At 47.5% G+C, this 13,108-nt stretch overlaps 2 protein-coding genes and 1 pseudogene across 2 annotated transcripts; 1 reads left to right on the top strand and 2 right to left on the bottom strand.

Annotated features, from left to right (window-relative positions):
- Window positions 1-1,371: 1,371 nt before the first annotated feature.
- On the bottom strand, window positions 1,372-8,314 carry Gemin4 (gem nuclear organelle associated protein 4). Its single transcript, XM_008828751.3, has 2 exons — window positions 8,174-8,314; window positions 1,372-4,731 (listed from the first exon to the last, which is right to left on the bottom strand). The coding sequence occupies exons 1-2, from the start codon at window positions 8,181-8,183 to the stop codon at window positions 1,565-1,567; spliced, it is 3,177 nt and encodes a 1,058-aa protein (XP_008826973.1). The 5' UTR covers window positions 8,184-8,314; the 3' UTR covers window positions 1,372-1,564.
- Window positions 8,315-8,392: 78 nt separating this feature from the next.
- Window positions 8,393-9,163, top strand: LOC103730552 (diazepam-binding inhibitor-like 5). The gene is made up of 2 exons (XM_008828829.2): window positions 8,393-8,425; window positions 8,850-9,163. The coding sequence occupies exon 2, from the start codon at window positions 8,900-8,902 to the stop codon at window positions 9,161-9,163; it is 264 nt and encodes an 87-aa protein (XP_008827051.1). The 5' UTR covers window positions 8,393-8,425; window positions 8,850-8,899.
- A 3,039-nt stretch (window positions 9,164-12,202) lies between these two features.
- LOC115069557 overlaps window positions 12,203-13,108 on the bottom strand; it is a 3,370-nt pseudogene continuing 2,464 nt past the window's right edge.

Here is a 13,108-nt window from a genome sequence, read left to right as displayed (position 1 = left end):
TGGCGCAAGCCTTTAATCCCTACACTTGAGTTTGAGGCCAGCCTGGTCTATATAGCCAGTTCCAGGCCAGCTGGGACTACAGGGAGACCGTGTCAAAAAAAATCAACAGAAGGAACCATTCTGAGACCTTTGGTGGATTGATGGCTGCTGTGTTGAATAGTTCCTGGTCTATGCATCACATGTGACTGGTCTCCAGTCATGGTCTCCTCAACTCATATAGTCCAATACATTGGTTCAAGGTACTAAGAATACATGAAGGTGCCCAGAGTTCAACCTTAGTGTTCAAGATCCCAATTAGGAATCAGGAGAATGGAAGCCTATTGGCTACAGAACAGTTTAATTTAGGTCGGGGGAAAAGCACCTAAGTAGTGATCCATTTTGAATGAGGGTGTGGATATGCAAGTGATGGGACCTTTTTTCTCCTCCCAAAATGATACCTCCCCAACCAGTTCTTAGAGTTGTGTTAATAATACACTAGAAACCTTACACTGTTCATTTTTACGCTTCTGCACACATTGTTCCCTATCCCACTCATTCATCAAAACCAAGACAACCCCACCCTAGGCAGAAAGTAGCTTTCTCCATCCTCCAGGGTGACTGGGGTTAGCATGGCCCCTCCTGGGTGTGCTGAACAGATGGTTACTAGCCCCTTGACACCTGGTATTTCTTGGTTCAATCCTTTTATAAAGGTGCAAGCCTTTTCAGCACAGGTCACAACCAATCAGGCAGAGCCAGCACTAAAAGAGCCCCTTTCCACATGTTCCCTGATACACTTGGGAAAAGATACAATGTTGAAATGACTTTGAGTCAGGATCTTGCTGCAGTCCAGCTTACCTTGAACTCACAATGCTCCTACTTCAGCTGCCAAGTGCTGGGATTATAGGCATGCAGCCTATAAGAGTCTCCAAGAAAATATCACATCCCAGCTGGGCATGGTGGTGCACGACTTTAATCTCAGCACTTGGGAGGCAGAGGAAGGCAGGATCTCTGTGAAAGCAAGGCCCTCCTGGTCTATATAGCTAGTTCTAGGTCAGCTAGGAGACCCTGTCTCAAAAAAACAAAAAGATCACATCCCTTCTATTTTGTTCTACTTGGCAGTTCTACTTTTGGGCTTACTGCCAAACCTAGGTAGAGAATTTCAGTTATGAACATGTTGTTCCCCATCTTTTTTTTTTTTTTTTAAACTTTGGTTTTGAGACAGGATCTCAATGGAGCCCAGGCTGCCATCCCTCTGCCTCAGTCTCCCAAATACTGGTACTACTGGTGTGCACTCCCATACCTGTCCCACTGGCTTAACCTGATCATAAAGCCTATCTAAACCTAACTTTGGGCATATTTAATCCTAAACTATTGCTAAGAAAGGCTCAAGACAAGAAAGCCCAAAGAGAGAATTTTATTGCAGTATGTCCCATATACCTACTAAACTATTTTCTTTACACTGCTCTTGCCATATATTCCTTTCATCATGTGTACAGTCTTAGATAACTGTGAAGTTTGTGCTTCTTAGCTCTAGATCCCACAGAAACACCATGTTGGGATGCAGCTGTTTTCTATCCCCAAAAGGTTAGAAGTTGTTGATCTTCTGTAGCAGGGTCTGGCGCCGCTCCTCTGGGCTAATGTTCTTGGCAATGGACTTTAGGAAGTGTCGCTCATCTGTCTTGTGGAGCAAGGAACTGCTGGAAGAGTTGGTCTTGCTTAGGGTTTCATAGCAGGTGAGGATTTCCAAGGCCAACACATAGAGTGGCTCACAGACCTCCTGGGGAAGCATGGCCATGATGTGTAGAATGTGACAGAACATCTGGGTATAGACAAACAAGGTTTCCTGGGTCAGGTCCCCCTCTTGTCCTTGGGCCCAGGGGCTCACCGACTGTATCGACCTAACTACATCCAGGACACGGGTCAGACTGCTACAGAGGAGTTTGACCACATGGCTCCAGCCATCCATGGGAAGCCAGTTAGAACAGCTCTGGCTGCAGAGAAATTGGAATGCTCTTAGAGAGAGGATGGAGAGTTGGAGCTCCTGGGCAAAGGGCTTCAGGTTGAGCAGGGGAACAAACTGAATATATTCTAGGCTGTAAGGGACATGTAAGAGCTCTTTCTCTAATAGCTTCCTGGTCAAATGCTGAAGGTACTGCCATTCCTGGGGGCTGCACCAAGGCATGACTTGAACCAGGGCCACTAGAAAGCCCTTGCTGAACAATCTGACCTCCTCCGGATTGCCCACATCCACCACCAGGAGAGAGAGCATCTGTTCAGAGACACTGCTGGAGATGGAGCAGCACTCCATCCAAGCAAGAAGCCCCGTACCTGGCCCATACCCTGCATGGGCCTGCGAGGTCCACTGGGCCCCAGGAAGCTTACAGATCTCAAAAAGAGTGGATGGCACGTCACATTTGAAATGGCCTTCAAAGAAGTTCTTCAGTCTCAGGCCTACAGTCCAGTCCAGCTGCTCCAGCTTGCGGTGGAGCCAGGACAGGGACTTGACCCAGGTGTCTGGGGAGAAGGTCTCAGTGTTGGCCAGCACAATTTCACACAGAAGTTCCAAGATGTGGATCAGGAGATCCTTGCTGTCCAGGGAGAGGCACCGCTTCTCCTGGGGGAGCTGCCAGTACCTGCTAAAGCTGTCCAGGAGCCGGCACAAGCTGAAGAGCAGTGGGAATGGGGAACAGGTGTGCAGCCAATACTCCTCCAAGTCTGCACTGGCTTCAAGAGTCTGGATGAACAGCTTCAGACTCAGACCTACCTCCTCCACATCCAGCATCAAGAACGGCAGGACAAACTCCTTCAACACCTCATCTGGCTGTAGAAGAGCAGCAACTGGAATCCCCTGTGGTTTCACAGGAGTCATCAGGCAGCTCACCAGCTCCAGAAATTGCTTCTCTTCTTTGGGTGTAGAGAACTTTGTCCAGACTGTTTCTCTGAGGCAGGATACCATGAAAGTGGTGGGTGGATTTGGCCCTTGCTCTTCAGTGAACCTCAGGGCAGGGAAGGCAGTTAGAATCTGAGCTAGGAACCGGTGTGTGCCAAGATTAACCACAGCCATGCTGCACATCTTCTTAATGGTGATTTCTGGGTGCTGGATCACCAGGCGGCCTACAGAGGCCACGGCTTTAGCAAGGCCCTGTTCGGACGTGCTCTGCGTGAGCTGGTTAAACGTCATGTTGAGGTCTTCCTGAAAACCCTCCAAATAAACTGACAACCTGTCCAAAAGGCCTTTTCGTCCCCAGCAATGTAGGACACCAGAAAGGACTTTGTTTTTGTCTGGTAGGGAGAGGTCTGCATAGCATTCCAGGGTCAGGTCAATCACCTGCTTGATCTGAGACTGGGGGATGACCCTGTCAGTGGCAATGACATCTATCACCATTTCCAGCAGACTCAAGACCAAGTCTGGTTCTCTGAAGAGAGACCTGTTGTTAACCAGGCAGGCCACCCACTCATCTGAGAAGGCCCACTTCTTCTCAGAAGCAAAAATATAGCACATTTCCATGTGCCGGTCCATCTTCTGCTCAATGATGGCCATGGCAATAGAGGCAGTGATGTCCTCAAGGCCCTTGTTGTTCAGCGCCCTGTTGGTTTTCTTCAGGAAGTCCCTGACATGCTCAGCCAGTTCAGAGATCACCTGCCTCTCCTCCTTGGACACGCTGGCAGTATCCAGATAGAGATTCAAGTTCTGGCAGAAGGAAGTTAGACTGTCATACAGCCGGTAGCTGTCATAATTGGTCCCCTGGTTGTTGTTGAGCATGGCCTGCAACTCTGAGCCCCACTCCTGCAGCAGGTTGTGCATGAGCTCAAACCCCATGAAAACAGTCTCACTGGGGAGTTTGGCCAGAGAGGTGAGGCTTATGTCCCGCTCTGCCTCCTTCACCTTCTCTGCAAGGGCGTGCTGATGATATGGGTTTTGGGTGTCCGAATTCCATACAGAGATCACTGTGGCCAGTTTGTCTAGATACATGGTGGCAGACACTTCCTGGGGATCGTCCTCCATTAGCGCAAACACGCTCAGCATGTCAGCCAAGTTAGCTAAGGCACAGCACTTCATCCCAAGGCACAGGATTCTCTTCTGCATTTGCTTCAGCCCATTAAGCAGCATGGCTAATAGTGGCATGGTCGGACCCACATCCGGGTCAGACTTGAACCTCTTTGGAGGGTGGGAGAACTCATCTGAAGATGGCAAGTATTTATAAGCCATCATCCTGAACTGGGAAAGCAAGGGGTCCTGCTGGTTACCCTTATGCTTCATCATTTCCCACCAGACATTCAGAAAGAAGGCCACATCCTTGGAAGAAGTATCAATAGTCATGTGCTCCAAAAAGTGCTGTAGTTCTGAGCGGCAAATGGTGGTAGGCAGGGCCATGAGGAGTTGAATGAAGAGTCCAGAAGCTTCCAGAGACTTGAGTAGCTCAAAAAGGACTGTGTGATTGATGGTAGGGATCATGTTGCCCACAGAGAAAAACACATCTTCCTGCCACCGAGTTTCAGTGTCAGAAGGAGTAACAGGGGAGGGCAGAAGGACCTTGGCCCAGATAATGATCAGTGCTTTCTTCTTCCAGGCAAATGGCTGGGAATGTGCTGTGGCTGAGGAGATCTCCCTCAAGGCCTCCACAATGGGCTGCCCCACATGTTCCCAGTCAGACTTTGTCAACTGCACCAGTGCTTTGGGGTGGAACAGCTGCTCAGCCAGCAAAAAGCCCCCATGCAGAATGGTCATTTCCTCACAGATATTCAAGGGTCCTGCACAGAGAAGCCAAGAAAGAGTTAGAGAAAAGTTTTCAAAACATAGAAATCCAGGCATGGTGGCACTTATTTTTAATCCCAGCACTTGGGGGCGGGGGCAGAGGCAGGTGGATCTCTGTGAGTTCGAGACCAGACTGGTCTCCATAGTGAATCCAGGCCAGCTGTGGCTACAGGCTCAAAAAGACCAAAAAATCAGAACAAAACAACAAAAAAACAGTAAGCAGAGATTGATAAACAGAACCAATGGTTGGCTATCATTTCCAAGGTTCGAGACAATAAGGTTTTGAATGATTTCAGTAAGAGGGGAAGAAGGAATGGTTAACAAGAGCTTCTGTAGAGCTGGACCATCAGGACTTGGCTGAGGAATAGGAAATAGCTTCCAACATCTCTTGCCTGGGCACTGAGAGGACAATGGACAGGTACCATTAGAAATGAAAGGCAGAGAAGCTCAGAACAGGTTCAGAGGGTCACTTGGAGCCCAAGGGGGAGCATTTAGGATTTAGCATTTAGGGAATCATTGCATTGATTCCATCAATGGCATTGAGTCAGGAGAAAAGACCAGAGTATGGGCGGTGCCTGCCCAGCAAGGTTCATGGGAACCAAGGGAGTGACTAAGACTTCCCCCCAGGAAGAACATGAAGAGGAAAGCTGGACTTAGGGAGCTAAAGTAGAGGATTAGGGAGAATAGGCTAGGAGAGACAGCATAAGGTCAGGGTTGAACTGCTGGGTCAAGTATGTATTAGAAAACCTGACAAGGGCAGGCAAGATGGCTCAGTGGGTAAAGGCACATGCTGCCAAGCCTGATTACTTGGGTTTGATTCCCCAGACCCACATGATAGGACAAAACCAACTTCTACAAGCTGTCTTCTGACTTCCACACATACAGTATGGCACATGCACATCCCCACATACCCCCAAGTAAAAATGTCTGAAAAAAGACAACTGAGCTTTTCAATGATGGTACAGATGAAGGAGGGTGCAACCCTGGCGATGGGTACAGAGCCTTTTTTTTTTTTTTTGAGACAGAATCTTTATATCTGGCGGGCCTGAAACTCACTGTGTAGACTGGGCTGGCTTTGAATTCAGAAATCTGCCTACCTCTGCCTCTTGAGTGCTGGGATTAAAAGTATGCATCACTATAATCAGCTGTACCTGTTTTTGAAACTGGGGCCTTGCACATACCAGTTAAGCACTCTATCACTGAGCTGTATACCCAGCCCTGCCTTCCTTCTTTTTAAACTCTTGCCAGCAGGTTTCAACATTCTTCTGCCTTTCAAGGAAAAGGTTCACTTTTAGTTTCTTCCACTCAAGATAAGCTACTGACGGTCCTGGCTCTGTGGCAGAAACCAGGGAGTAGATACAATAAATACTGTACTACATTAGGAAAGCAGTTACTCCTTGAGTCAAGAATTTTACAAAATTTTAAAGGAAGGCGATGTGGGAGTTTAATCAGGCAATGGATTTAAATCCTAGCTCAGTCATTCAAAAGTGATATGACTTTGGAGATCACTGTCTGAGCCTCCACTCTGCATACATAATACAGTCTTCATGGTATAACCACAAGGATCAAATGACACATACTAGTCACACTTTTAGAACTACACTGGTGTTGTTACCTTCTTGTAACATCTCCCAAGGACGGGAGAAGGGAAGGGTTAAATACCTTATCTCAACAATAATCAAGAGCCTAGTTTAAATGTGCAATTGCTGGCAAGACCAGACTCTCCTCACTATTCCTTGTCTCCTCCAGCACAGAAACAGGAAAGGACACAGGTCTTTATCAAGGTGTTTCCTGTGGCATAGAAACTAAATTCAGAGTGCAAATAGTGCTCACTGTTCCTTTCCCCCTTTCCCAGGGCCCAGAGCTGCTAGCCTTTCCTCAGTCCCTTATGCTCCCAACAACTTATGTTTCCCATTTTCACAGGCTATGGAGTAGGAATGAAAATAAAATACTGACTCCAGGAAAATAATGAATCTCCTGGCTACTATTTCTTGGCACACAAAAGGCCAAGAAGCAGCACTCCAACACAATCCACCTGTGAAGGCAACTACCCTGGCTTCCAGTGAGAGACTTACAGAGCTAGGTGGATGTGGGAGAGTTCTGAGAATCAGGGCCCTTCTTTTTGGCTCAGGCAGCTCTGCTTGGGCCCCAATATATATTCCCTTACAAACTAACTGTAAATTCAATTTCATTGCACTTAATCAGCCTCAGTTGAGGAAATGTCTGCTCCCAAATATCTGCCTTTCAGACACTAAGTACTGCTGCTTGTAAAAGACCCAAGAGCATACAATAGCTGGGGATAACTCAAAGGCTTTATTAGGAATAGTTAGGTGGTGCTAGTTAAATGCCTGGTTACTCTAGAAGACAGGAAGCTTAGGTCTTAGGGAAGAGGGGCAGACAGGGTCTTGTTAGGTAGTCATGGCTGGCCTGAAACTATAAACCAGGTTGGCCTAGAAGTCTTGGGTCTGTCTCCAGAGTACTGGAGTTACCAGCATGTTCTACAATGCTCAGCTTTACACCTATACAATTATTTGACCTTCAAAATAACTTAATGAAGACGATTACTACTGTTTTAGAGATGGAAACCTCGAGGTCCAGCCATAATTTGCTCAGTGTCAAAACCCGGATGGTTGGGCTGAGGCAGAAATTCTCAACCGCTGCAGGCCTCGAAACTACCATTCCACTTTACAGCTGGCTGACAGAGACCACATTTCTCTACAGCCTATTATCTTGTGGCACCTCCCCATTCTTACCCTCGAAGGAGCACACCTAGCAGGGTGGGGAGAAGGCTTAGCATTGAGCCATCAATTTCTATCACCTCCGTCCTCCCTCTTTCAGACCTCGCTTACAAGGGCTCCCAACTAAGTTGGACTCATTTTCAAAGAGTGCCATCCCAGCCACTGAGACCCCTTCCCCACAAACAAGAGCTAGTGTCTTGGTAAGGAATCCTGTTATACACGTGGTCGCAGTATACTCCCCAGAACTCTGGGAGAGGGCAGTATCAGCGTCTCCGCCTTATGGACCAGATCTGGTAAGAAAGTTGTTCCTGAACTTAGTAGTCATTCAGTAAGGGAGGACGGTAGGGACATCCGTGAGTCCCCAGGGCTTCCGAGCCCGGCATTTCCCAAGCACGTGCGATGGACCCGGCTACTTTCAAGGGATCCAACTCTACACACGCTCGGGGATTTTCTCTGCAAAGGGGCCAAGGGAGACAAGAGACGAGATCCGCCACGTTGCGGAGGGGCTGTGGCGGGAGGCCGGCCTGCCGGCCCCTGGTCTCTAAGGACACCCCTAGCCCTCAGCCTCCTCAGCCGGGAGGACTTACTGTGCCCGGGCCGGCTCAGGCGTGAGTCCCGGGAGCAGCACCAGCTCCAGACCGCCCTGGAGGTGCGTTGCGGGGCGCAGCCCAGTGGCCCGAGTGCGGAAGCGGGAACCCACCTAGGTCCATGGCGGCGAAGCAGGCGACGGCGCTAAGCCGCCCCGCCCACTGCGAGGCTCAGAAGCGCGTCGCCCGCGCCACGGCACAATGGGCGGTGCCACAGGTCGCGTCACAGGCCCCGCCCCCAGCCTCGCCTCCGCTCCCGCAGCCGCAGACTAGCCTACGTCCCCGCGCGCGCACACGCCTCTCCGGGTGTCCCAAGCCCACAGCGCCCCCGTTCGGCCGCAGGCTGCCCAGCAGTCAACCCGCAGGTACCAACAGGCCCCGAGCCCAGACAACTAGAGGCCAGGAGGGCCATCCATTAGTCGCTGGCCCCTGGTTCACACCGGTACCCAGCAACCCCGGCAGCACCCACTGCCCTTCCTCGGGCTGCCCCTAACCAGCAGCGGATCCGTGGGGCTCATCTTTCCCCCACCCAGGCCCACAGGCATACACAATTGTTCTATATACTATTTACGCTGCCCTGCCTCCTTTGGATCACAGCAGTGTAATTTTCGGAGCTCATAAGCACCTTTGGAAGTTTGAAGGGTAGTCGCTCTAGAAAATTCATGGTTGGGTAGGGCCAACCAAACTCGTAGTTTGCAACTTGTACTTTATAAAATACACACACAAACGCCTTGTCTTCTTCCCACACATTATTCCTTTTTCTCCCTTACGTATTTCCAACTCTACTAGCACTGGATAGCAACTAAAAAGGACAGAGAGGCCCAGCCTCTGCTACACTAATGAGCCAAGTGGAATTTGAAATGGCTTGTGCCTCCCTCAAGCAGCCGAAGGGTCCAGTGAGTGATCAAGAGAAACTGCTGGTGTACAGCTTCTACAAACAGGCCACCCAGGGCGACTGCAACATCCCCATCCCTCCAGCCACAGACGTGAGAGCAAAGGCCAAGTGGGAGGCCTGGAATGTGAACAAAGGGATGTCCAAGTTGGATGCCATGAGGATCTACATTTCTAAAGTGGAAGAGCTAAAGAAAAACAAAGCTTGCTAAGAACACTGCGAAGACAGGAGGAAGGTAGATGGCTCCAGTGGTAGAACGGGCTTCTTAAGAGAGCTTAATGGCTGAAGTACACTGAAAGGGTAACAAGGTTAGCTGGGACATCAATAAATCAGTTAAACTGCACGAGAGTCAAGTGGAAAAGAGAAATTCTATGAGGCTCCTGAGAGGTGTCCAAGAGCATAAAAGCACCGCTAGCATCTTTCTGCTGGGTAAAATTCCATTAATCTGGTTGGATTGGCATCCCTGTCCTTCTAGTCCCACAGCCTATGTAGGTATCTGGCAGAGAAGGGGATAGGTGAGGGGTGACTCATGCTGTGGAACGACCAAGGCTGGAAGTGGATGGTCTCTTTGGTGTCTGGGGACTTGGAGCTGTATCTTCAGAGGCTGCCAAGTCACCAATAACCCAACACTACGGGGGGGGGGGAAGGAGCTCTGTTTTTCAAAAAATAAGTCATAAAAAAAGAAAAACCCTCACTAGAACACAGACCCAGTGAAGTTAGTATTTTGATAGAACTCAAACTTTCTGTGGGGCCAGACATGGTGGCACATGCTTTTAATTCCGGCATTGTGGAGGCAGAGGCAGGTGGCTCTCTGTGAGCTTGAGGCCAGCCTGGTCTACATAGTGAGTTTCAGCGCAGTTATGACTACCAGGAGATGGTATCAAGAAACCGATGGAGGGGCAAGAAAAAAAAAAAAACTTTCAGTGATATAGTGGTAAAGTATACAGCTGCTGAGAAACAATGGAGGGAGATAGTTTCAGAATCCCAGCTTCTGAAAGACTCATCTAGGCCTGGCAACCTAAATTTCTTGGGGTTACTCTGTACCTAACTTGGGTTTCTGTTTGAGGCTTTGTGCGGGACAGTATGTATAGATATGCGCACATGGTTCATGCACGTGTCAGAGTATTATTTGCCAGCCACAGAGGCAGCAGTGCACAACCATTGTATGTATTGGCTGAAATAGTAAGTGCTAACTAGTGTTTGTTTAGAGGGAATTTTTTTAAAGGTTTTAGTTTATATGTGTGTGAGCCTGCATGAGTTTATGAGCACCACATGCATGCAGGTGCCTGGATAGGTGAGAAGAGAGCACCAGATCCCCTGGAGCTAGAGTTAGAGGTGGTTGTGAGTCATCTGATATGGGTGCTGGGTCCTCTGGAATACTGGAGTAGTTAGTGCTCTTAACTGCTGAGTCTATGCCACTAACGTTTTTTTTTTTAATTATTTTTATTTTACGTGTATGAGTACTAGTGTTTTTAAAGATATTATAGACAAGTAAGTCTGCAGTGGCATGACATTTCCCAGTAGTTTTCTTTGAAATTTATCTTCAGTCTGAGGTGTAGTTCAGTGGTAGAGCACTTGCCAAGCATGCATAAAAGCTCTAGGTTCAGTGCCTAGCAAGTTTCCTGTTCATATATTTATAGGAAGTTGTTATAGACAGTTTTTTCCCTTTCTTTTTTTGGTGTGTTTTGCTTTGTTTTGTGATAGGGCTTGGCTGGCTTGAAACTCACTATATAGACCAAGCCGGCCTGAACTCACAGAGATCCATCTGACTCTGCTACTCAAGTGCTGGGATTACAAGCATGAACCACATCCCTGCTGTAAAGTATATTTTGTTTTCTGAAAAAATATACTATTTGTATAAGTGTGCATGATGTGTATGGGTGCATATGTGAAGGCCAGAGGTCAGAGGACAACTTTGTGAAGTCAGTTCTCTTCTTTGACCTTTATGTGGGTTCCTGGGATTGAACTCAGGTTGCCAGGCTTGAACAGCAAGTATCTTTATATGCTGAGCCATCTTGCAGGCCTTGATACATTAAAAAGTATTATTTTTAAAAATATTTTTATTTTATGTGTATGAATGTATTGCCTTCATGTAAGTGAGTGCACCCATGTCATGCAATGCTGCAGAGGTCAGAAGAGGGCTTCAGATTCCTCTGGAACTGGGGTTAAGAACGGTTCACAGCTGCCATGTGGGTGCTGGGAATCGAACCCAGGTCCTCTGCAAGAGCAGTCAATGCTCTTAACTCCTGAGCCATCTCTCCAGCCCCTATTTTTATATTTTTATGTACATGAGTGTATTGCCTACATGAATGTTAAGTGCATCTGTGTCATGCAGTGCCCACAAAGGTCATTAAGAGGGTGTCAGATCCCCTGGAACTGTAGTTACAGATGGTTGTTAGCTACCATGTGGGTGCAGGGAACCAAACCCAGGCTCTCTGCAAGTGCACCCAGTGCTCTTAACTACAGAGGCATCTCTCCAGCCCCAACCCCACAGTATATTTTTAAAAATATTTTATTTTTATTTATGTGTATGAGTGTACTGTCAGTATGTCGTGCAGTGCCCGTGGAAGCCAGAAGAGTGTGCTGGATCCCTTGAAACCGGAGTTATGGACAGTTATTAAACACCATGTGGGTGCTGGGAATGGAACCCAGGTCCTCTGCAACCACTTGAGCCACCTCTCTTGGAAATGGGTGAAGTCCTAGATGTGATTGCCAACAATGCAAAAAAAGAAAAAAAAGTACTATTGAACTTTGCAAATGCAAATTCTTTCCTAGATAAAATACCAAAGTTGTACCCTTAATAGTTTAGATTAACATTTTTAGTTTGTGTGAAGGAGAGACGGGGAAGAGATGGCTTATATCGAATGTTTAAATTTTCTTCTGAATGATACATGTCATGTTGTAAAATCTTTAGAAAATTTCATACTGTATAAGAAAAATATATGAAACTGGAAAAATAAAAAGGTTTTTTATTTATGTGTATGTGTCTTTGTGAGTTTATGCCACATGTGTGCAAGTGCCCGCAGAGGCCAGAAGAGGGGGTCAGATCCCCTGGAGCTGGTTGCAGGTGGTTTGTAAAACCACCTCATATGGGTGCTAGGAACAGAACTCAGGTCTTCTGGAAGAGCAGTAAAGACTCTTAACTGCTGAGCCGTTCCTCCAGCACTTCTTTTTAGTTTTTTTGCAAATCAAGCTGTAATTTTTTATTAGAATTACCAAAGACATTGCACCTTTCAAATCTATGCCTGAACTTAACGATGTTTACCAGTGGCTTTATTAAGTGAATGCTTGACAATATTTAACAGTGAATTGAATTTACTTCACATTAATGTCTGCAAATACATGAACAAATCTTAAATATTTTAAATCAACCACCTGGAAGTACACAAGGCTTACTCTCTTCTGAGAGAACATGAACTGAAAGAAACCTGGCCAAATCTAAGTCTCTAACCGACAACCACTACATCATCACTCCTGAACTCATAGGTGGGCACTTCCAGGTTGAGAGGCACAGGGCCCCTCCTGATCCTGCCAGACGCATCATAATGTGACCCATGGTAAGGGCAATAATAGCCACCAAAATCTCCTGCATTTGCAATGGGTACACAACCAAGATGAGTACAGACCCCTATCAGGATAACCCATTCAGACTTCTTTACTTGCTCTAAATCATGCTGTAGGTCCCCTGGGACACATCAACTGCAGCTTCCTGGTCAATCTCCTTAGTTCTATAGCACACTCTATTTAGAGGTTCGCCTCTCCATTTCTGGACACAAACTGAGAGACTGCATTCTTGGCAGCGTACGCAACGCCCACGTAGTAGTTGCAGTCACCAGATACAAGAAGCCTTTTCTAGCCTCGGTGCTCTCCTTAGAAGACTTTGTGCTATCTAAAACTTCGGAGCAGCAGTAGTCAGAGAAGTCTGGCACCTTGACATCCCTGTGCGAACAATGAACAGAAAGAAGCAGGAACATTGAGGCCCACCCTGGCGACTGGTGGAGCTCAGAAGAAGCTGTCAGATCCCTTGGAACTAGAGTTACGGACAGTTGTTAGCTGCCATGCAGGTACTGAGATTTGAACCTGGGTCTTCTGCAAGAACAGTCAATGTTCTTAACCGCTGAGCCATCTCTCCAGTCCCCCATCTTTCTACTAATTT

The sequence above is a fragment of the Nannospalax galili genome, unplaced genomic scaffold (genome assembly GCF_000622305.1).
Source record: "Nannospalax galili isolate Female #2095 unplaced genomic scaffold, S.galili_v1.0 scaffold212, whole genome shotgun sequence".
Taxonomy (NCBI): domain Eukaryota; kingdom Metazoa; phylum Chordata; class Mammalia; order Rodentia; family Spalacidae; genus Nannospalax; species Nannospalax galili.
This window is presented reverse-complemented; position numbering and strand designations above follow the sequence as displayed.